This window comes from Pristis pectinata, chromosome 2 (genome assembly GCF_009764475.1).
Source record: "Pristis pectinata isolate sPriPec2 chromosome 2, sPriPec2.1.pri, whole genome shotgun sequence".
In the NCBI taxonomy this organism is placed as follows: Eukaryota; Metazoa; Chordata; class Chondrichthyes; order Rhinopristiformes; family Pristidae; genus Pristis; species Pristis pectinata.
This window is the reverse complement of record NC_067406.1, coordinates 143930383-143954811: the sequence shown is the minus strand read 5'-3', so window position 1 is coordinate 143954811 and position 24429 is coordinate 143930383. Positions and strand designations below refer to the sequence as shown.

At 57.0% G+C, this 24429-nt stretch overlaps 1 protein-coding gene across 1 annotated transcript in view; it reads right to left on the bottom strand.

Annotated features, from left to right (window-relative positions):
* LOC127586907 (nuclear factor NF-kappa-B p105 subunit-like) overlaps positions 1–24030 on the bottom strand; it is a 90868-nt gene extending 66838 nt beyond the window's left edge. The window contains exons 1-2 of the mRNA XM_052044938.1: positions 23878–24030; positions 3028–3067 (exon numbers count right to left, since the gene is read on the bottom strand). Of these exons, the coding sequence (XP_051900898.1) occupies positions 3028–3060 (33 nt within the window). The 5' untranslated portion in view covers positions 3061–3067; positions 23878–24030. The remainder of the gene's footprint in view (positions 1–3027; positions 3068–23877) is intronic.
* Positions 24031–24429: the final 399 nt, after the last annotated feature.

The following is a 24429-nucleotide window of genomic DNA, read 5'->3' as shown; positions in this document are numbered from 1 at the left end:
TCCTGCTCCTGGTTTCTTGTGATTCCTGAATGTTTCTCAGAGTTCTGCTTTGACATCATTAATTAATCACTTCTAACGTTTCCCGAAGCCAGATGTTCAGCTAACTGGCCTGTAATTTCCTGTCTTCCCTCTCCTTCCTTTCTGAACAATGGAGCTACATTTATCATTTTCCAACCTTCCCCAAATCCTGGGAATTCTGAGAATTAAAACCAGTGCAACACCACTTCTCAGACCCTGGGATGAAGTCCAGCAGGACCCAGAGACTTACCAGCTGTGGCTCCAAAAATTCACTCAGCCCCATTGCCTCGGGAGTGTGAGTCTCCCTCCCTCCTCCCTCCCTCCCTCCAGTCCCTGATTTACAGCTCCTCCTGGGATGTTACTTGTATCCTCTATAGTGAAGACTCAGGGAAAATTCCTGTTTAATTCATCTGCCATCTCCTGGTTTTCCATCCCTCAGACCTGTTCTGTACAGATCAGCACTCACCTTGTTAACACTTCCCTATTTTATATATTGACCAGCACCTCCAACTCTGTGTTGTTCCAGCTCACTTTACTCTAATTTATTCTTCCTTATTAATCCATCAATCGTTCTTTAACATTCCTTGTAACCTTCTAACTTGTCACCTGTCTGAGAAATTAAGTTCGTTTTCTTGTTTGATGTAAAATGTGACTTTTCCAGGATGGTGGGACACTTCCTTGTATCTTTTCTTTTCTGTTACCCTGTGTAAGCTGCAAGATGCCTTTAAATCTCTGCCACTGAATCTCCACTGAATGACCCACAGTTCACTTTAGCTCGTTCTGCTTTCATGCCCTCACAATTTGAGGTCAAAATACTCATCCTGACCCATTCTCCTCTTCCTCAGACTGAGGGTAAAATTCAGTCACCTTTTACCACTCCTCTCTGGGAGGGCCTTCACTTTGAGGTAGGTAAAACCAGCTTTCTGCTGCTCTGAGAAACTATCCTAGAAACTTCCCCGTGTACGGGATTTCCCTCATCTAGTCACTGCTCCTTTTTGAGAAGCTCCTGTTATCTCTTCCTTTAGACTTGATCATACGGTGTGGTTACTGATGGGGGAGCGCATCCCACACTCACTGGCCTTTCCCCATTATTATTTCTTACCCACTCAACCACTTCCACACCAGGTTTCCTGGACTGTGGCCACCTCTCTCTATTGCTCAAAGACCAAGCTGGGTTGCAATCAGTAAATCACATTCATTGCATTTCAGACACCAAGGAGTGACCATCTCACAATCTGCTGGAGGAACTCAGCGGGTCGAGCAGCATCTGTGGGAGGAAAGGAATTGTTGATGTTTCTGGTTGAAAGCCTGCATCAGGACTGGACCCAAAACTGAACAATTCCTTTCCTCCCACAGATGCTGCTCGATCCACTGACTTCCTCCTGCAGATTATTTGTTGCTCCAGATTCCAGCATCTGTCAGATTCTCCTGTCTACATCAGTGGTACTGAGGTCGAGAGGATTGAGAGCTTCAAGTTCCTGGGAGTGAACATCACCAATAGCCTGTCCTGGTTCAACCACATAGACACCACAGCCAAGAAAGCTCACCAGCACCTCTACTTCCTCAGGAGGCTAAAGAAATTTGGCATGTCCCCTTTGACCCTCACCAATTTTTATCAATGCACCACAGAAAGCATCCTATCCAGATGCATCACGGCTTGGTATGGCAACTGCTCTGCCTGTGACCACAGGAAACTGCAGAGAGTTGTGGACACAGCTTAGCACATCATGGAAACCAGCCTCCCCTCCACGGACTCTGTCTACACTTCTCGCTGCCTCAGTAAAGCAGCCAACATAATCAAAGATTCCATCCACCCTGGACACTCTCTCTTCTCCCCCCTCCCATCGGGCAGAAGATATAAAAGTCTGAAAGCACGTACCACCAGGCTCAAGAACAGCTTCTATCCCGCTGTTATAAGACTACTGAACAGTTCCCTAGTACGATAAGATGGACTTTTGACCTCACAATCTACCTTGTTATGACCTTGCACCTTATTGTCTACCTGCACTGCACTTTCTCTGTAACTGGAACACTTTACTCTGTATTCTGTTATTGTTTTACCCTGTACTACCTCAATGCACTGTGTAATGAATTGATCTGTATGAACAGTATGCAAGACAAGTTTTTCACTGTACCTCGGTACAAGTGACAATAATAAACCAATACCAACTCCACCTCTGCAGCCTCCTGTGATGATCAGAGACCGGGTCTGACCCAGAGGAAAGCACCGGCTGCTTTGGCCCAGTCTCCACTTCCCACATCAGCTAACACTGGTGAGGCCATCAGTGACGGAACAGGGTTGTGTCTGTGTTGTATTCCCAAACCCACCAGGAGCTGTACTCGATGTGTTGCAGACAACCAGTGGGCTGGGAGACTCTAAACCATCACACCCTGACCTTGTGCCTTTGTAACCCACATGGACAGGCAAACTCCTCACAATCCATCCCTTCAGTAGCTGAATACATCAGTGAATGGAATCTCGCAGCACAGGAGGACATTCAGCCCATCGCCCGTGCTGCCTCTGAAGGAGCTCTCCAATCACCCCACTCCCCTGGGCATTCCTCTCCCAATTCCCTCTCTCTGTTAAATCTGCTCCCATCACCCTTCCAGCCAGCACGTCCCGGATCACAGCCCCTCACTGTGGAGAAATAATCCCCCCCCTCCAGTTCCCCTCTCTCTGCCCTCTGCTGCCCCTCTCTCCGCTGCCCCTCTCTCCGCTGCCCCTCTCTCCGCTGTCCCTCTCTCTGCCCTCCAGTGCCCCTCTGCTGCCCCTCTCTCCTTACTTCACTCCGCGAAACTGTTACTGAGACATCCTTTCAATATCTCAACTGGGAAGGAAGACGATGGAATTCCTGAAACGTGATTAATTCTAAAAACATCACACTGCAGGGTTTGTGAAGCTCCATTTAACGATGATCTCACTGAGGAAGGTAAATCAGTGAAAGGCCCCAGTTCATATTCTCAACATAATGAGGTTGTTGTTCCAGGCTGGAAATCTCCACTACTTACACTGGGTATTCGATAGTTACCCTCTTCTGCCATTATCGGCCTACAGAAGGAAGCAAAATAAGTCATAGTTAATACACAAAGAAATGACTTTAACGTGAGCAACAGAGCAGTGATCACCACAAGATCAGGTGATGGTTTAAAGCCGAGAACAGAACCCCTCACATACCCCTAAAATAAACTGAGAATTAACTACATTGTTGTAGCACCTTCTGACACCTCAGGACATCCCAAGGATGTTTCAGCTAATGATGGGTAGTCATTGCTGTAATGTAGAGGTAGGACGTGCAATACATGGTGCACAGCAAGATCCCACCAATGCCGGTCAGTGAACTGACCAGCGGTGTTAGTCAGCTGATGTACTCGCCCGGACACCAGAGGGAGATCAGACCTGGGGAACACCTCAGGAGGAGATGGGCCCCAACAGGCAGCTCCCCCTCAGCCCCTGCTCCATGAGGCACTGCCCACACCCTTTGCCCAACCCAATGCACTGAATGATTCCCAGAACTGCCAACGTGTCCCAGTCACAGGAAATACAAAGCTGGGCTCATCCACCCGGAACCCGTCCACCACCCCCCAGATCCCAGGCATGAATAAATAAAAGCAAAGCAGGGAAGTAACACTGCAGTAAACGTTAATACTGGAAAAGTCACAAGCTATTTTAATTTGCTGATTTATGGGCTAGAACTGGTGATGTACTGTGGTGGTGTTCCTCTGGTGTAGATGTGGGAGGGGCAGTACTGAGGAGGGTCGCACTGTGGGAGGGGCAGTACTGAGGAGGGTCACACTGTGGGAGGGGCAGTACTGAGGGAGGGGCACACTGTGGTAGTGGCAGTACTGAGTGTGCTCTCCGTTGGACTGCTGATTTATTGGTGAAGAATCTACAAGAGTGAGTTCGGAGTGTTTTTGGAAGTTGCGGGAGTGTGTGTCCTTCGTCTGGAGCGAGGGCTGAGGCGGCTTCTCTTCGAGAGAGGCTGTCCCTTCCTCTGCTGTTGGAGCTGATCTCCAAGCGCTGTGGGAGCGGCAGTGGCTGGCGTGTTGCCAGGGTTCGTTTCGAACTTTGAGGGAGCCGGACCTGGAGTTCATCTGGCCTATGTTATCGGCTGGCTTCCTCCCACTGGAGAACGGCCCAGGGCTCCTGGGTGAAGAGTTTCTCGGCGGCTCCTGGACTTTCGTGCAGCCGGGGAAATGTCGGGCTGGACTGCCGGCGGATGCTTCGCTGCGTGCGGGAGGGACGGCGCTGGAGTTCGGCTCACAGACTGCTTATCAGGAGACGTCTCCCACCTTCTTTTTCTCTGAACTGCTCTTTGTGGACCTAATTACTGTGGTGCTGAGTATCGGACAGGCAGTGTGTTTTGAATTTGTTACTGCGTAGGGACTTTTCATGGCTGCCTGTGCCTCGGACGTGACGCAGCCTCGGTCCTACGCAGCCATTGCTGCTCCTGGAGGCGTGGCTACTTGGAAGACGTCGCCCTTCAGACTGTTGACTTTGGACAATGCGGTGCACTGCACTGTGCCTCCGTCGATCGGACTGGGGGGTGGCCTACGGGCCATATCTGAGGTGGTGGGGGGCAGGGCAGGTGTTGTCGCGGTCACTAGAATGTTTGGTGGACTGGTATTTGTATTGCGATCTGAGAAGGAGGTGTCCTTGGCCTTGGGCAGGGGGCTGACGTCGGGGGAGGTCTTTAAGCCGGTGGAGCAGGTGGGGGCCCCCGTGCAGCGGGTCGTCCTTTCCGAGGTATTTCCCCATATCCCTAACGAGGTCCTCCTCCCTCACTTGCGGTCTCTGGGCGAGGTGCGGTCCAGCATCACTCCGATGCTGCTCAAGCCGTTCGTACCTGGCTTTGAGAACGTGTACTCCTTCAAGTGCTCGCTGTTGATGCAGCTGGCACGGGGAGGGGATGCTGAGGGGCGTTTCTGGATCACGTACGAGGGGCAGAACTACCGAGTGTTCTGGGCCACTGGCCGTCCGCAGTGCCATGTGTGCAAGGCATTTGGGCATGTCCATCAGCATTGTCCCAGCCGCCAGGCTGCTGGCTCTGCCTTGGCAGCACGGGGGGATACCACTGACGCTCCCACCTTGGCCCCTCCCCCCGCTGTCCCTCCTGTGCCGGTGGGGGAGGGGGGTGGGGGTGAGCGGGGTGCGGGCGGTGGGGAGGGGTGGGCGACTGTTCTGAGTCGGAGGGTGCGGCAGAAGCAGAAGCACCTCCAGGCCTCACCCCTGGAGGGGCAGGAGCCGGCGGTCTCCTCCGGTCCAGACCTGGGGTCCCTGTGGTCTCTGAGGTTCCACGGGTGCCGGGGGAGGCCGAGGGGGAGGATGAGGTGCCGGAGGCCGAGGTTCCCTCCGAGATGGAGGTCACCGTGCCTCCGCACCCCAGTGGGATGAAGCGGCGCCGGCACGTGTCCGAGGGGTCGGAGGGATCGGGGTTGCCTGAGAGGGGGGATTTGCCCCCGGTGAAGTCCGTGTGCTCGGCAGGCGACCCCCCCCCCCCCCCGGAGCTGGAGGGTGGCGCTGTGGGGGATGACTCGGCCTCTGTCGGGGTTGCGCCCCCCGAGTCGGTGGGTGATCTCACGATGCGAGCGCAGTTGGGGGGGGGACCCACCCTCAGTTGAGGCTGCGCGCTCAGGGTGCGCGCCCGCCAGGGAGGGGGTCGGCCCCACTGAGGGCCCCGCGGATCCGGGGTTGCCTGAGGGACGGGTGTCAGCCGGGGTGGTGGTCTCCCGGATCGTGGCAGCCATCGAGGTCAGAAGTCCCGAGAGGGTGCATTCTGCCCCCATGTCTGACGGGGGTCGGAGTGCCCCTGTGAGTGGGGAGGGTGGGGACCCTCCTGGTGCTGCTGGAGGTGGGGGAAGACTGGGGTGTGTCAGTGGATGTGGCCCTGTCGACTCGCGTCCTCCGTTCGAGCTCCGCGAGGGCCTGTAAGTCGCCCACCCTGGGGGCGGGATGTGCGGAGGAGAGCGGTGTCGATGTGCGAGGGTCCAGTCCTGCCCCACCTCGGGACCAGGGTCCGGGTGGGCCCCTGGACCTGGGGGTGGCAGGGTCTCCTCCTGTCGCTGATCCTGGGGTGGGGGGGGGGGGGTCGTCCCTGGGGCTGGATCATCCGAGGGGGTCGCTACCTGTTTTCAGGTGGGCATGTCGCCCGGTGGTGGCACCTGCCCGGAGGTAGACGAGAGCTTGGGGACTGGTGATGAGGACGAGGCTGACTCCAATGACGAGCTGGAGGACTACCTCGTCCCCAGTGCCGTGTAGCGGCCCGTCACCGTGGAGGGGACCCGGGAGTTCCTGGAGGACACCTGGAGGAAGCAGAACAAGGCCAAGCTGGCCGCTGCCCAGTGGGGGAATCTGCCTGGTGTCGTGCAGTTCATCCGGGGCATCCTGAACCAGGGGAAGGGATTGGGCCTGGACCGGCAGGAGAAGTGCTGGTTCGGAGATCTGAAGCTGCTCCTGGAGGCGGAGTGCAGGGTGCAGGGGTGCTCGGTGGGGAGCCCTGCTCCTTCCACCTGTAGCACCGGGGAGGGGAGTGTACTGTAGCTCTTATGACGGTCACCGTCGCCAGCCTGAACATCAATGGCGGCAGGGGGTCTCTCCGCAGGTTCCACCACCTCTCGGTCCTGTGGGACGGGAGGTACACGGTGAGCTTCCTGCAGGAGACCCACACCGTTCCGGGAGACGAGTCTGCCTGGCTCCTGGAGTGGTGCAGGGGGGGTCTACATGAGCCACCTCAGCTCCACTTCGAGCGCGGTGGCGATATTGTTGGCCCCGACCTTCCAGCCGGAAATATTACGGTTCAGGAACTGGTGCCGGGCCGTCTGCTTCATCTGGCCGTGCGCGTGGATGGCGTGCTGTTGCACTTGGTCAACGTGTACGCCCCCGAGCTCGGCCTGATGCAAGCGCGCTTTTCTCGGGAGGTATCCACTTTGGTGGGGTCTTTCGAAAGCGGCGAGTGCGTCATCCTTGGGGGCGAGTTCAACTGTACCCTTGAGGAGAGGGATCGCTCCGGGCCCCAATGCAGCCGTGCGTCCATGCGGCTGCTGCGGGACCTGGTTGGATCCTTTGGCCTAGTCGACGTCTGGCGGAACCTTCACCAAGACTCCCGCGTCTTCTCGCGGAGGTTTGGGGTGGGGGGGGGTGGTGGAGGTTCGCGGATCGATCGGCTTTATGTGTCCGGGGCACACGTATCCTGTGTGCTCATGCTGGTGGTGTGCTCGGACCACTGCCTGGTGTGGGTGGCGCTCAGTCCGGTGCCCGCGAGGGCGGGGTCCGCGTACTGGCACTTCAATAACCGGCTGCTGGGACTCGTTCCGCCTGTTTTGGACGGCTTGGCGGGAGGAGCTGAGGGGTTTCCCTTCCCTCAGGCTCTGGTGGGACGTGGGCAAGGCCCACGACCGGGTTTCCTGTCAGGAGTACGCGAGTGGGGCGACTAGGGGCGGGTGCCCGAGGTCGAACGGCTTGAGAGGGAGCTGCTTGACCTGGAGTCTCGGCTGGAGCCATCTGCCGAGGACTCGCCCCTTTGGCACAGGTACCAGGGGGTGAAGGAGGCGCTGCGGGGCCTACAGCTCGAGGGGTCCCGTGGCGCGTACGTGCGATCGTGGGTCCAGATGCTGCAGGATCTGGACCACGCCTTGCCCTTCTTCTACTCTCTGGAGCGTTGGCGGGGTGTCCGCAGGCGGCTCGTGGAGCTGCTGGCAGTGGACGGATCATCGGTCACGGATCAGGCGGGTATCATCCGGGAGGTCCGCGCTTTTTACGCGGCCCTGTTCTTACCTGATCCGTCCAGTGGGGATGCGTGCGCGACTCTGTGGGAGGGTCTGCCGCGAGTCAGCTCTGAGGCTGTCGAGCGGCTGGAGGCTCCCCTGAGTCTGGAGAAGCTGACCGATGCCCCAGACCAGCTGTGGTGGGGCAAGGCTCCGGGGCTGGACGGGCTGACGGTTGAGTTCCTCCGTGCTTTTTTGGGACATCCTGGGGGAGGACTACGCAAGGGTGCTGGGGGAGAGCCTGGTGACGGATGAGATGCCCCTCTTTTGGCGCAGGGCAGTCGTGGTCCTGCTGCCCAAGAAGGGGGATCTCCGCAGTCTGCGGAACTGGCGCCCGGTGTCTCTCCTCTGCATCGAGTACAAGGTGTTTGCCCGGGTGATGGCCAATTGTCTGGGCTCCGTGCTGGCCCAGGTGATCCACCCCGACCAGTTGTACATGGTCCCGGGCCGGTCCATCCAGGACAACGTCCACCTCGTCCGGGACCTGCTGTACCTGTGCTGGGAGGCCGGGGTGTCGGCCGCCTTCCTCTCCCTCGATCAGGAGAAGGCGTTCGACGGGGTGGATCACGGGTACCTGTTCGGGACTCTGCGCGCATTCAGGCTCGGGCCGCATTTTGTGGCCTGTGTCCGGCTGCTGTACACCGCGGCAGAGAGCCTCGTCAGGGTCAACGGGTCCTTGACGGCGCCCTTTCACTTCGGGAGGGGGGTGCGTCAGGGGCGCCCCATGTCGGGGCAGTTGTACTCGGTCTGCGTCGAGCCGTTCCTGTGCCTCCTTCGGAAGCGGCTGACGGGTCTGGTCCTGCACGAGCCGGCGACGGAGGTCATCCTCTCGGCTTACGCCGACGACGTCCTCCTCGCGGTCACCGACCCGACGGACCTGCGGAGGATGCGCGAGTGCCAGCGAGTCTACTCGGCCGCATCCTCCGCCAGGGTCAACTAGGCGGCGTTCGGGTCTGCTGGTGGGTCCGTGGCAGGCGGACTCCCTGCCGGAGGAGTTACGGCCCTTCGAGTGGAGCACCTCGCACCTCCTCTACCTTGGGGGTCTACCTGTCCCCGGCCGAGGGGCCCTGGCCGGCGAACTGGCAGGAGTTGGGGGCGAAAGTCTCCGCCCAGCTGGGACGCTGGGCAGGGCTGCTCCGGGCGATCTCGTACCAGGGCAGGGCGCTGGTGGCCTCCATGCTGTGGTACCGGCTGGCCACGCTGGTGCCGCCCAATGTCTTCGTCGCCACCACCCAGAGGAGGTTGACGGACTTCTTCTGGGGCGGCCAGAGGCACTGGGTCTCCGCGGTGGTCCTGGGTCTGCCGTCGGCGGAGGGGAGTCAGTTCGCTGGTGTGCGTGCGTACCCAGCTGGCGGCCATCCGCCTCCGGGCACTGCAGAGATACTTGTATACCGAGCGCCCCCCGCGGTGGCACGCGCTGGCCACCTTTTTCCTCCGCTGGGAATGCTGCCTCCAGGAGGGGGCGCATCTCCCGGCGGCGGGCATCGGCCGTGCTGCTCTGCGGGGGCTGCCCGGGTTCTACTGGGATCTGATGTGGGTGTGGGGCGCGGTGTCGTGCGGTAAGCACATGGCCACTCCCTCTCCAGTTGAGGTGGGTGCCGGGGGGGTCCCAGCCACGCCGGCCCCTGCCCTGCCAGAGTTGCTGGTGGGGCCCAGGGCTCGGCGTCTCTCGCGGGAGGCGGCTCGGCACAACCTGAACCGCCCGGTGGATACGCCAACGGTGCCGTTTCGTGAGGCGCTGAGGCGGTACTTGTACGGGCTGCTCCTGCACACCTTTCACTTCCTCGCCCTGGTCTGCAGGCCGGACACGCCATGGCAGTCCGTCTTGCCGGCGGGCGGTGGGGGGGGTCCCCGGTGGAGGTCTCTCCACGCGGGAGTCCTCCCGCTTTACATTGGGGACCTGGGGTGGAGGGTGTTGCACCAGGCTGTGACGTGCAGCCATTTCCTGAGTCGGTTCACTGATACTCGGCCAACCTGTCACTTCTGCGGCCAGGAGGAGACGGTGTACCACGTGTACATGGACTGTGAGAGGTTGCAGCCCCTCTTTGTGTATCTGCGGGGGCTGCTGCTTAAGTTCTGGCTGCACTTCAGGCCCGACGCTGTTTGTTTACGGGCACCCAGTTGCGGCATGGGGTGGGGCGCGCAGAAGATCTCCTGGTGGGTCTCCTGTTGGGCCTGGCCAAGCTGGCCATCCACAGGACACGGTGGGGGCGGCCGAGGTTTCCAGCCGGTCGGCCTGCCTGCCAGTCTTCGTGCGTGCGCGGGTGTCTTTGGAACGGAGCATGCTGTCTCCGTGGGCACCCTGGCTGAGTTTCCACACTCGGGGGCCCCTCAGGGGATCGAGTGTGTCGTGGACGACACCAATACGACTTTGATATGAAGTATTGAGTGTTGCGGTGGCGGGCGTAGTGATGTATGTGTGTTTTTCCGGGTGTCAGTTTACAGTAATCTCTGACGTTCTGTAGTTGACTAGATGATCCTTTCTGTATTAGATGTATACATTCAATATTTGTAGTCCTCTGTAGTGCTTTTAGCTAAATAAACGTCTTATACAAAAAAGTCACAACTGAGAGAGACGGAATTCCCCATCTCTGAGCAGGTTGAGTTGTCCCCTCCAACACTGGTCACCATTCCCTCATCCTGCGGAGCGGGACTGAGAGTGGATGTAATGAAACACCAGGGATCCCTGGAGTAACTTGTCCAAAGGCTCTGCATCATTGCCCTGCCTTCGAGAAGGTGTCTCAGCACCACCTTAGGGTGGGGTAGTACAGGCCCAGCCTCATCAGCAATGAGCACATCCCACAAAATGGATAACGAATTGGAAATAAAAAAAACTTTGTGGATAAAAAGTGAAAAGGTTTTGTTTGAAGGGGATGTGGAGATCCTCAGTGTGGGAAGGTGTCCGGAATGTTTTGTCGGACACATGTGGAGTTAGTGACATAGCATCACCAACCGATGTTGGGTGTTGACCCAGGTCTGAGGAGCAGGTGATGGTCTGGCCACCCCCCTGTGCTGTATCAGCACAAGGGCTTTTCACATTGCTCTTGGGAGTTTAATACAAAACTGCTGGTTCTCTATAAAACATGTCAGGTGTGCAGTTTTTAGCTGCCTCTGTACGTTCTAGGTGTGCTCTACAAGTGACACAAGGGAAGTGCATTTTGGCAGCTTTACTGGAACAGGGTAATATGTAGCAGCCGTCAGAAACTGTTTACACACACAGGGTTGTGTTTCTGTGGACACTCTCTCTCCCCCCCTCCCCACCTACCGATACACAAGAACAACAACACAAGAGCCACTCGGCCCCTCAAGCCTGCCCTGCCACTCAATATGATCATGCTAATCCATGCTGGCCTCAGCTCCTCTCCTCTCTTATACCCCTCTCTCTCTCAGCTCCTCTCTTATACTAGTTTCCCCATCAACCTCAATTCCTCGATCTTTCAAATATTTATCTACCCCCACCTTACATATATCCAATGACCCGACCTCTGACCTGCACCTCCCTCAGGGGCAGAGAATTCCAGAGATTCACCCCCCCGGGGAGAGAAGGTTCTACACACCCCAGGTTTCAATGTCTGGTCCTTACCCTACAGTTACTTCCCCTTGTCCGTGACTCTCCCACAGGTGGAAACACCCCAACATCTCCCGTCACCTCTCAGTCTTCTAAACTAGGAACACAGACCCCAACCCTGCTGGGTGTATCCAACATTTCCAGTTTGGTCCCTGCTCTGTCAGTGTTGGGCTATGGTTTGGGATCCGGCAGTATTGAAGTTATGGAATGCCAGTGTTGGGAAGGTTCCAGTGTGAGATGAGGGGGAGAGGGCTCCTGGTGCTGTGTTACTTTGGACAACCTGAGGGAAAAGTCCAGGGAAGATTTGCATTCCAAACCAGCTCTCACATCTCAGGAGATCCCAGTGAGGTCCTTGTGATGTGTATCTACGGCTGTAATGAATGTGGGCATCGTGTTGATAACAGAAACTGCAGGAGCCATTTCACCCACTGTGTCTGTTTAGGTACACCTCCATTACATCTGACATATAGCACACAAACAGGCCATTCAGCCCAACAATGGCCTGAAGTGGAGCCTGCCCTCCCTGGAACGCTCAATCCTCCTTAGTGAGGGGGTTGGAGACTGTGCCAATGCAAGCCATCATCTGCATTCTGCAACCTCCCAGCTCTGTCATGGGAGAAGATTCCCCTGGACAGGAGGTAAAACATTCAGAATGTGGTCAAAGCTTGCTTGTGGAAATGACCATCCCTACTGACTCCTGGGAATGTCTGGTTCCATGAGTGGTCAACGCGGAGAAGGAGCAGTGGGACTGAGAACCTCAAGTCTGGGCATCAGGTGCATACAGAGACATTGTGAAGCAGTGGGAAGACCTCATCTCCTCGGCAGTTACCCTCCCACCTCAGCACCTTCCTGCCCCACCTGTGGCAGGGTCCCCTCACCCTCAGGAAACCACAGACGTGGAGAGGAAGCAAATCACCTTCAGCTCCAAGGGAGTCTGCTGAGCAGTCATCCTCAGGCCCCCGATCAAATCCTGGCCGGTCCACAGGATCTAAATCCATGATTCAACCGATCCTTGTACCCCCTGCCCAAGGGAGGTCCCACCGGGACTGGACAGTAGGAGTACTGTCCCTTTAAGGGCAAAAGGGACAAAACTGCCAATTGCAGGCCGGTGAACCTCAAGGGGAATTCCCCTGGAGGGGGAATTACTGGAGAAGGTTCAGAAGGACGGGATTTACCTGCATTTATTAGGGATAGTCCAGCATGGCTTTGTGTCTCACAAATGTGATTTAGTTTTTTGCAGAGGTGGGGAGGGTGACTGATGGGAGCAGGGCAGGGGTGTTGTCCACATGGACTCAGTAGAGCTTTTTGACAAAGTCCCCCATGGGAGGCAGGTCCGGACGATTCAGGCACATGGTGATCCACAGTGAGTTGGTAGCTGGACACAACGTTAGCTTGGTCATAGTGGTGGAGGGTGTGTCTCTGGCTGGAGGTCTGTGACCAGTGGTGTTCCGCAGGGATCAGTGCTGGGACCTCTGTTGTTTGTGGTATTTGTAAGTGGTCTGGATGAAAATGTGGGTGGCCTGATTAGTAAGTTTGCAGATGACAAGAAAGTTAGTGGAAAATAGAACACAGATCCTCCAGCACAGGAACAGGCCCTTCGGCCACACAATGTCTGTACTGAACACCATGACAAATTAAACTAGTTCTCTCCTGCCTGTACATGACGCATTTCCCCTCATATTCGCGTGTCTGTCTCACAGCCTCTTAAACACCACTATGGTATCTGCCTCCACCCCCACCCCTGTCAGCCCGTTCCAAGCACCCACCGCTCTCTGTTTGTAAAACACTTACCCCGCTCACCTGGAGTGCATGCCCGCTAGTACCCTGGGAGGAAGTTCCTGTCTACCCTATCTCTGCCTCTCATAATTTTATAAACTTCTATCAGGTCTCCTCATCAGCCTCCAACACTCCAGAGAAAAGAACTCGTTTGTTCCAACCTCTCCTTATAGCTCATACCCTCTAATCCAGGCAGCATCCTGGTAAACCTCTTCTGCACCCCCTCCACAGTCCCCACATCCTTCCTGTAATGGGGTGACCAGAATTTCACATGATACTCAAAGTGCAGCCTAACCAAAGTTGTATATAGATGCAACATTACTTTTTTACTCTAATACTCAATGTCCCTGACCAATGAAGGCAAACGTGCTGTACGCCTTCTTCACCACCCTACCTACATGTGGCCACTTTCATTGAACTATGGACTTGGACCCCAAGATCCCTCTGTACCATTGATGCTGTTAAGGGTCCTGCCATTACTGTATACTTTTACCTTACATTTGACCTCCCAAAGTGCAACACCTCATACTTACTCAGATTAAACCTCCATCTGCCATTTCTCTGCCCATATCTGTAACTGATCTACATCCTGCTGTATCCTTCGACAGCCCTCTACACTGTCCACAACCCTCCAATCTCTGTGTCATCTGCGAACTTACTAACCCACCCGTCCACATTTTCATCAAGTCACTTCTATATACCACAAACAGCAGAGGGTCCCAGCACCGTGCGGGGGGACCGGTCACAGACCTCCAGCCAGAATAACACCCTCCACCACCACCCTCTGTCTTCTATTGGCAAGCCAATTCTAAATCCCAAAGTGGAGAATGCATAGTGAAGGTGGTCGTCAAATGATACAGCAGATTATAGATCAGTTGAAATTCTGGGCGGAGAAATGGCAGATGGAGTTTAATCTGGACAAGTGTGAGGTGTTGCACTTTGGAGGTCAAATCTAGGAGGGAAATTACCAGTAAGACAGATAAATCTCCGGGTCCTGACGGGATTTTCCCAGGCTGCTTCGAGAGGCAAGGAGAGGAGATTGTTGAAACCGCTGGTAAGGATCTTTGAGTCCTCGTTGTCCACGGGGATGGTGCCGGAGGATTGGAGGGTGGCGAATGTTGTCCCCCTTGTTCAAAAAAGGTAGTAGGGATAGTCCAGGGAATTACAGACCGGTGAGCCTTACATCTGTGGTGGGTAAGCTGTTAGAAAGGATTCTAAGGGATAGGATCTATGAACACCTGGAGAATCATGGACTGATTAGGGACAGCCAGCATGGCTTTGTGAAGGGAAGATCTTGCCTCAAGCCTGATAGAGTTCTTTGAGGAGGTGACGAGGAAGATTGATGAGGGTAGTGCGGTGGATGTGGTCTATATGGATTTTAGTAAGGCGTTTGATAAGGTTCCTCATGGTAGCTTTCTTTCAGAAGGTCAGAGGCCAAGGGATCCAGGGAAGCTTGGCTGTGTGGATTAGGAATTGGCTTGCCTGTAGAAAGCAGAGGGTTGTGGTGGAGGGAGTGCATTCGGATTGGAGGGCAGTGACTAGTGGTGTCCCACAGGGATCGGTTCTGGGACTTCTACTTTTTGTGATATTTATAGATGACTTAGATGAGGGGGGTGGAGGGCTGGGTTACTAAGTTTGCAGACGACACTAAGATCAGCGGTGTTGTGGATAGTGTGGAGGGCTGTCAGAGCTTACAGAGGGATATTGATAGGATGCAGAGCTGGGCTGACAAGGTGGCAGATGGAGTTCAATCCGGAGAAGTGTGAGGTGGTACACTTTGGAAGGACAAACTTCAGGCAGAGTACAGGGTAGATGGCAAGGTACTTGGCAGTGTGGAGGAGCAGAGGGATCTGGGGTTCATATTCACAGTTCACTGAAAGTTGCCTCACAGGTGGATAGAGCAGTTAAGATGGCCTACAGGATGTTAGCTTTCATAAATCGTGGGATTGAGTTAAGAGCCTCGAAGTGATGATGCAGCTTTACAAAACTCTAGTTAGACCACACAGAGTACTGTGTTCGGTTCTGGTCGCCGCATTATAGGAAGGATGTGGAGGCGTTGGAGAGGGTGCAGAGGAGATTTACCAGGTTGCTGCCTGGATTAGAGCGTATGGAATATGAGGAGAGGCTTAAGGTGCTAGGTCCTAGGAGGATGAGAGGAGACATGATAGAGGTATATAAAATATTGAGAGGAATAGATAGAGAGTCAGCGCCTCCTTTCCAGGGCACCAATGCTCAAGACAAGAGGGCATGGCTTTAAGGTTATGGGTGGGAGGTTCAAGGGAGATGTCAGGGGGAGGTTTTTCACCCAAAGAGTGGTTGGTGCATGGAATGCACTGCCTGGGGTGGTGGTGGAGGCAGATACATTGGACAGGTTCAAGAGTTTGTTGGATAGGCATATGGAGGAATGTGAGATAGAGGGATATGCAGGAGGAAAGGGTTAAATAGTGTGAGGGTGGTTTGATGGACAGCACAACATGGTGGGCCGAAGGGCCTGTTTTGTGCTGTATGGTTCTATGGTTCTAAATGGCAGGATCCTTGGGAGCACCGATGTACATTGGGATCTGGGGTGCAGGTCCACAGCTCCTGAAAGTGCCAGACAAGTAGATAAGGTGGTAAAGAAGGCGTACGGCATACTTAACTTCATCGGTTGGGGCATTGACTATAAAAGTCAGGAAGTCAGGTTAGAGCTGTATATAAACCTTTGGTCAGGCCACACTTGGAGCACTGTGTGCAGTTCTGATCGCCCCATTACAGGAGGGGTAAGGAGGCTTTGAAAAGATACAAGAACAGGCAGCGAATGGAGGGGTACAGACCACATGCATGTGGAATGGGATTAGTTGAGACTGGCACCGTGGTTGGTACTGACAATGTGGGCCGAAGGGCCTGTTCCCGTGCTGTACTGTTCTGTCCAGTATGATTCGGGACCGTTAAGGAATCGGTATTGTGTCAGAGGGAAGAAGCACTGATGTTGCAGAATTGTCACTAATTTCAGGGAAACTAGTAAAGTGACTGGAGTCAGTGTTACTTCACCTGCACTGGTCAACAGTGAATCATTTATGGCCCATTAGTGTTCACCAGGGTACATTGGGGGTACACAGAGATCATCCACACCGTAACTTAGCATCGCTGAGGGGGCCCAACACTGTAACTACAGCGTCACTGCGGGGGCCCCACACCGTAAATACAGCATCACCGCAAGGACCCCACACCGTAACTACAGCGTCACTGTGGGCGGCCCACACCATAACAACAGCATCACTGCGGGGTCCTCACAACGTAACTACAGTGTCACCACGGGGTCCCCACACTGTAACTACAGCATCACTGCAGGGGCCCCACACCATAAGTACAGCATCACTGCAGGGGCCCCACACCATAACTACAGCATCACTGCTGTGGCCTCACACTGTAATTACTGCATCACTACGGGGACCACACACCGTAACTACAGCATCACTGCTGTGGCCTCACACTGTAATTACTGCATCACTACGGGGACCACACACCGTAACTACAGCATCACTGCGGGGACCCCACACCGTAACTACAGTGTCACCGCAAGGGCCCCCACACTGTAACTACAGGTGTCACTGCAAGGGTCCCACACTGTAACTACAGCATCACCGCAGGGTCCCCACACTGTAACTACAGTGTCACTGCAGGGGCCCCACACCGTAACTACAGCATCACCACAGGTATCACGATGAGGTAGACTGAGAGATCAAGAGTTCATCTTTATCATATGAGGTCCATTCACCTGCTTTGCCACCGAGCCATTAATACCGATGCCAAACAACAGTGAACCCAGCACCGATCCTGCAGCTCACCACTGGTCACAGGGCCTCTGGTCTGAGGAACGACCCTCCACCACCTCCCTCTGACTGCTCCACCAAGCCAGTTTTGTGACCAGTTTGGTTAGTTCACCCTGGATCCCCTGTGATCGGACCTTCCAGACCAGCCTACCGTGCAGGATCTCGTCAAAGCTCCTGCGAAGGTCCACATAGACAACGTCTACCACCCTGCCCTTTTCAATCCTCCTGGTCACCTCTTCAAACAACGCATTTGATTTCACGAGACACCATTTCCACACACAGACACACGCTGACTCTCCTAATCAGTCCCGCCTTTCCGAATGCAGGTCGATCCTGTCTCTCAGGATCCCCTCCAGTAAGTTCCCACCACTGGTGTCAGGCTCTATGGCCTGTAGTTCCCCAGCTTGTCCTTGCAGTCCTAAATAAAGGCCAACATCAGCCCCCTCCTGTCTTCTGGTGCCTCATCTGTGGCCAAGGATGATGCCCACGTCTCCACGGGGGCCCCAGCCATGTCTTCCTTCCCTTCCTACAACGTCCTGGGTCAGGCCCCTGGGACTGATCCACCTTTATGCACCAACGCCTCTGCTTTTGTAACGTCGGTGTGTTTCCGCATGTCCTTCTCCCAGTAAAACCAATTGAGAAATATTCCTTTAACATCTCGCCCATCTCCTGTGGCTTCCGCACACAGACTGCCTCGCTGATCCTGAGGGTGGCCGCTTCTCTCAAAGTTCCCTTTTGCACTCAGTGTATTTAAAGAATCTCTGAGCTGTTTCATCAGAAATTCACAACCTCGCCCCCTCCTCGGGAAGGGGAGGAGACGTTGTATCATAAAGGGAGACATCCGACCCCAATGGGGGTCTCCCTGATCGTGTCACGGGCAACATCCTCACCCCGTCCTCCCAGGCCGAATAGCTTCCCCCTGGGCCCACAGGGCGGATTCTGTCGGTCGGGGGAACATGGTCTTCGTGTGTGACTACAACAGCAGCGCAGCCACGGTGAACATTCTCAGACCTGGCTGCCCGCATCTTCAAGCTGTGACCCTGCCCGTGTCCACAACAGCCCCGATCTCAGCACCCAACACCACCCTGCCCCACCCCCACTGGCGTCCTGTGGGGCAGCTAATGCACGGAACGATCCCACCCACAACCAGGTCACGCAGCTCCAACACGCAGACGCTGCCGGTCTAGAGGCCGAGCTCCAAGCCGTTGATTTGTTCGCTGAAGCAGATGGGAGAGGGGCCCCGACACCTAACGGGTGCCGGCTGTAGCGCCCTGCTGCTGCACAGTACCGGCCGACAGTGGAGAATATGCACTCAGTGAAGGGCGCATCACCATCGCCTTCCCTGCAGCAGCGCAGCCTGTCTGTCTGTGAAACCATCCAGAGCTCAAAGCGGCGGCTGCACTGTGCAGCAGTACTGCCCTCCGGTGAGACCTGGACCCCCGACATCAGACACCTGAAAGGCACTACAGACATGTCCACCAACAGTGTCTGCGAAATCCTCCTAATCCGCTGGGAGCGGCATCTGCTGCCAACCTCCCGGGCACCGAGTGAGAGACGGTCGGCTACGTTGGGCGGTTCAATGCCCGTCCGACACCGTCCTATCGGTGTCACAAGCTCTCGGGGAGAGTGTGCCGGTCAGAGGGGGAAGATTCCCTCACAGCTTCACAACATCTCCTTAAAGGACGCAACATTTCCGTGACTGTGGGAACCCATGGCCCGTGGCAGGGGAAGGAGCATTGGCCAACCCCGAGTGCCCACTCACTACACGCCTGCCCCGTCAGGCACCAGCCGTCCCCCCGGGCCGGAGTCTGCCTCAGGGCCCAGAGTGGGAGGGAACTTCCATCCCGAGGGTCGGCCCAAGAGGAACACGATCCACTGACGGGGGTGGGGTTCACAGTCCGGAGACACCTGTGGGTGGAGCCGTGGGTCCCTCACAGGGCGAGTGCGACCCCGGCATCATGTTCGTTACTTTGTGTCACCCCAGGGTATCACTTCACAGCGGCAACACTGTGACCGGTGCCGGCAACACTGTGACCGGTCCTGGCAACAATGTGACCGGTGTCGGCAACACTGTAACCGGTCCTGGCAACACTGTGACCGGTGCCGGCAACACTGTGACCGGTCCTGGCAACAATGTGACCGGTGCCGGCAACAATGTGACCGGTGCCGGCAACACTGTGACTGCTGAGCTGCCGGGACCTTCATAAATGGCTCCTCACTACAACAAACACTCAGTAGGAAAGTCCTGCATTTGTATAGCACCACCTCAACACATCCTGAAGTGGTTCGTGGGAAGTATAGTCGCGGTTGTACTGTAGGAAAGGTGGCAGCCGATGGGGGCTCAGCAAGATCCCACGGCAACGTGACGATGACGGAATGAGTTTGTTCAGTGAGTCCAGCCGAAGGGAAACTCTGTCCCAACCGGGAAACGCAGCGCATCCTTCAGTTCCAGAGTCCGGGCAGGGTAAGGCCAGAGATTATCCCCTCGCTAACTGCCCCCCCCCACCCCCGGGAAGGTGGGGGGAGCCGCCCTCTGGTGCAGGTGCTCCCACCTGCTGTTGGGGAGGGGTCTCCGGGTGAAGGATCCGTGACATAAATCGGGAAGGTGTGTGACCTGGAGGGGAACCTGCGGGTGGTGGTGTTCCCCTGTCTGTGGAGAGGTTTGGGGGGGGGGGGGGTTGGGTGGTGCTGCCGGAGTAGCCTGGGCGAGTAACTGCGGGGTGTGTTGGAGACGGTGTCCACGGCAGCCACTGTGGGCTGGTGCAGGGAGGGAGTGATTGGGGGGTGGGGTGTTGGGGTGGAGGGGCAAGATGGGGGGATTGGAGGAGGTGGGGGGATGGGGGGGAATGGGGAGTCAACGGATCCGGCTGCTTTGTCCTGGATGGCGTTGAGCTCCTGCAGAGCTGTTGGGGGCGCCCTCACCCAGACGGACAGGTGTCCCGTCACGTTCCCGACCTGTGCCTTGTAGATGGTGGGAAGGCCCCCGGAGGTGAGTCACCCACCACAGGATCCCGTCCCTGACCTGCTCCTGCAGCCGCGGGGGGGGGGGGGGGGGTCCGCTCCAGTGGAGCTTCTGATGAGTAGTGACCCCCAGCATGCTGACGGTGAGGGAACTGGACAATTTCCTGAGTGGGTGATCACACTCTGGGTGGGTAGAGGTGGTCACACCTGGCACTTCTGGTGTGAATGTTACCTGTCAGTGAGAGCCCGAGCCTGAGTGTTGTCACGTCTTGCTGCACACGGGCTGCACATGGTCTGCACACAGGCTGCACACGGGCGAGCTGCTTCATTTGCTGAGTTGCACAGGGGACTGAACGTTGTGCGATGGGCTGCGTTCTGACCCGTGCTGGCCAGGTCAGTGATGAAGCAGCAGAGGGCAGTCCAGGACTCGGCCTGAGAAACTCCAAACACCTGACCTACAACATCCACCCTCCCCGTGTGGGACAGCTCCACCACCGCAGTGGATTCACTTTGATGTCTGTTGACTTCACCAGGGCTCCCTGATGCTGCCTTGGTGTCAGGGAGGTCCACCCTGGTCCCTGGTCCAGGTTTGGACCCAGGCCATGATGGAACTGGGTGGTTCTGGCAAAACCCAGGCTGGGCAGCAGTGAGGAGGTGGGGGACGTGCTGCTGACGGCACAGATGTCATCCCCACACTGTGGGTTAGATCCAGTGGGGCACCTGTACCGGAGGCATGGCCAGTTCTGGAGAGCAGGTCCCCAGGACCACCGCTGGGACATCTCTGGTCCCGTGGCCTATCCAGAGGTCTCGGTGGTCCCCATGTCACAATGGGGGTGAGGGGAAGTGTTGGGAGATGGGTTTCTGTGCTGGAGAGGGGGTCCCAGGAGGGATCTGAGGTGGGTACCCCCCCTCGGTACCCCTGTCTGAATACAGTTATGAAGCTCCAGCCTCGTCTCCAGCTCCCACAGGCTGGGTACTGCCAGCACCGAGGACGGGATGTCCTGGGAACCTCCTGCACCTGCTGGTGGTTGGACTGTCCACCACCATTCACAGCCAGATGTGGCTGTCCTCCACCATTCGCAGCCAGATGTGAGACTATCCCCCATCATTCACAGCAGATGTGGGACTGTCCTTCACCATTCACAGCCAGATGTGGGACGATACAGCTTTGATCTGCTCCGTTACTGTGAGGCACCTCACTGTCTACCTGCGTCGTTCAGCACGCACACGGCCCTGTGTTTCAGCTGCACCTTTGGGTGTCCCTGGTGCTGCTCCCAGCATGCCCTTCTGCATCCATCGGTCCCCTGGTCTGACAGCACTGGCAGGGTGTGGGTACGGGCAGGGAGAGTACACCGGGCAGGGTGAGGGTACACTGGGCAGGGTGAGGGTACACTGGGCAGGGAGGGTACAGTGCCTCCCGGACATGGTGCCTCCTGGACAGCCAGTTCTGAGCTGCCGGGGCTGTTCCCAGTCCATCCCATTTACCGTGACTGTATGGCCACACAGCACGATGGAGAGTGTCCTCAGTGTGGGGATGGTGTGTCTGCACAGGGACAGCACGATGGTCACCTTTACCAGTACTCTCAGGGACAGGTGTACCTACCACAGGGACGCTGGTGAGGATGGGGCCGGTGGGTTTGTCCCTGGTGATGGTCACTCACTACCTGCCCCACACCCAATCTGGGACCTCCGTCCTCCTGGACACGGTCAGTGGTGGTGTTACTGACCCAGTGATGGACACTGTCCCCACCCAGGGGACATTCTGTGTCCTTGCTGCCCTCTGTTCAACAGGGGGAGCACCGACTCATCAGCTGAGGGAGGGTGGTGGGTGGGGACCAGGGGGGGCATTCCTTGCCAGAGGTGACCTGATACCAGGAGACTTCCCGGTGTCTGGAGTCAACATGGAGGTCCCCATGGGTTACTCCCTCCCACCCATACACCACTGAGCTACCACCGCTGGTAGGTGTGTCCTGTGGGTGTGACGGGGTGCCCAGGCATGTGATGGAGGAGTCCAACATGTTGTCTGTAAGGTCTGATTCCTGAGGGGATAGCTGCGTCCAGTTGTTGCTCGCTGAACCAACACCCGGGGTAAAGTACTGGCCCTCAGTGGGATAGCAGCCCACTCCCAGTGGCATTTTATGGTCAGCCAGGTGAGGTGGGTCTGGAGCTACAGGTGGGTCAGACCGGGAAAGGGCAACAAGGTCCCCTATAGAACACATGACAGTATAGCACAGGCCCTTCAGCCCACCACATGTTTTCTGACCACGATGCTAATCCATGCTATTCCCACCTGCCTTAACATGGTCTGAATCCCTCCATCCCCGCCAAAGTGAAGGACCACGCTAGGTCAGGCTGTTTCTGTGGAGACCAGCCCATCTTGCCTCTTCCAAACAGAAGTTAAATGCACACTGTCATCACCAGATTGTGGGTCTCAGTCTCTGGGCCAGTAGATCAGTAACTGGACCCTGCCCACCGCCGTATCTGGTTACCAGACAGGAACAGGAGGCCATTCAGCCCCTCAGCCTGCTTCCTCCCCGTAATCCCACACAACAAGCACATGTTCTCCCTGCTGAATATGTTCAGGGACCATGGGGAGGGAATTCCAACAAACTCCATCATCATTTTACACAAACAACCCCTCATTTCTGAACCTACACCCACTGGTTATTGATTCCCCCCCCCCCAACCCCCGGGGAGGAATTGGAATCAGACTTGTTATCACTGACATTTGACGTGAAATGTGTTGTTTTTCAGCAGCAGTACCGTGCAAGGCATAAAAATCTATAAATTACAAAATAAATAGCTCAAGAAAAAGGAATAACGAGGTAGTGTTCATGCGTTCATGGACCGTTCAGAAATCTGATGGCGGAGGGGAAGAAGCTGTTCCTGAATCATTGAGTGTGGGTCTTCAGGCTCCTGTACCTCCTCCCCAATGGTAGTAACGAGAAGAGGGCATATCCTGGGTGATGAGGGTCCTTGGTGATGGATGCCACCTTCCTGAGGCACCGCCTCTTGAAGAAGCATCCTGTCAGCATCTACCCTGTCCCCTTGGAACCTTTGTGGTTTAACCTCTGGTTGTTCCAAAGCCGGATGAGTTTAGGCTCTCCCTGCTCAACCTTCCTGCCTGGTATCCATGGGATCCAGCCCGGTATCCACGGGATCCTGCCCGGTATCCACGGGATCCAGCCCGGTATCCACGGGATCCTGCCTGGTATCCATGGGATCCAGCCAGTGAACCCTCCCAGAAAGGGCGACATGGCTTGGGTGGACACATCTCCCAAAGTATCTGAGGATTTGTTGTGATCAGCAGGAACAGCTGAGCCTGTAACGGGAGATGGAGAAAGGAGTCCTCCCCCACCACTCGGTGCCCAGACACAGAGACACCAGGCCCATCTCTGCCTCAGCACCAGCCGTTCCCCAGGCAGGACAATGATGTACACAAGACTGATGTGGTGACATGATGCGCTCACCCGGCCAACACCCAGCCCCTCCCACAGCCCCGGACCCCCCGGCCGTGGGAATTACCCCGAGGTTCCCTCAACCTCCACAGGACGGGACATCCCAACATCAACCAGGTTCCTGATGCAGTCTGTCGGTCACCCCCATCCGCCGTCAAGACCCCAACCCCGGTCACCCCCCGACCCTCCGTCAGGGTGACTCCCCGTGGTTACTGCCTGGGACCAGCTCAACACCCCCACCCCCCACCCCCTCCCAAACCTGGTGCCGAATCCCGGGACCGGCAGGGCGGCGTCCCCACCCCCACCCCCACCCCCACCCATCCCCTCCCTCCGCCGGCGGCCCCCGCGGGGTTTAACCCCTCCCTGCCCGGGACCCCAGTGTCTGAGACACACACCGAGCGGCGGAGGCTCGGCCCGATCCCGGCGCCCGGAGCGCCCAAACCCGGCCCGGTCGCAGGCGGGAGATCAGCGGCGGGGGGACCGCCCCCCCCCCCTCAGTCTCCGCCACCCTCCCCTCACTCACCGCGGGCTCTCCGGCGCTCGGGCTCCGGCTCCGGCTCGGGGACGGGACGGGACGGGGCGGCCGCTGTATCAGCGCTCCATGCGCGGCCGCTCGGCGCTTCCTCCCGGCCGGGAAATTCCCCGCCCCCCCCCAGCCGGAGCGCAGCCCCGCCCCGAGCAGGAAGTGCGGCCTCGGCCCGGATCAACCTCCCTCCGATCCCCCCCCCTCCCCAGGCTTCTCTCCCCGGACCCCCCCCCCCCCGGGCTCCTCTACCTCACCCCCCCCGGACCTCCCTTCTCCGGGCTCCTCTCCCCCCCACTCCCGGACCCCCCCCCCCTCCCTGGGCTCTACCCAACCCCCACCCCGGGCTCCTCTCCCCCCACTCCCGGACCCCCCCTCCCTGGGCTCCTCTACCCACCACCCACACTGAACCCCACCTCCCCAGGTTCCTCTCCCCCCACTCCCGGACTCCCCCCCCCCCCCCGGGTCCCCACACCAACCCACCCCACCCCAGACCCTCCCTCTCCGGGCTCCTATTTCCCCCCCCCCCCAGGTCCCCCCCACCCTGGACCC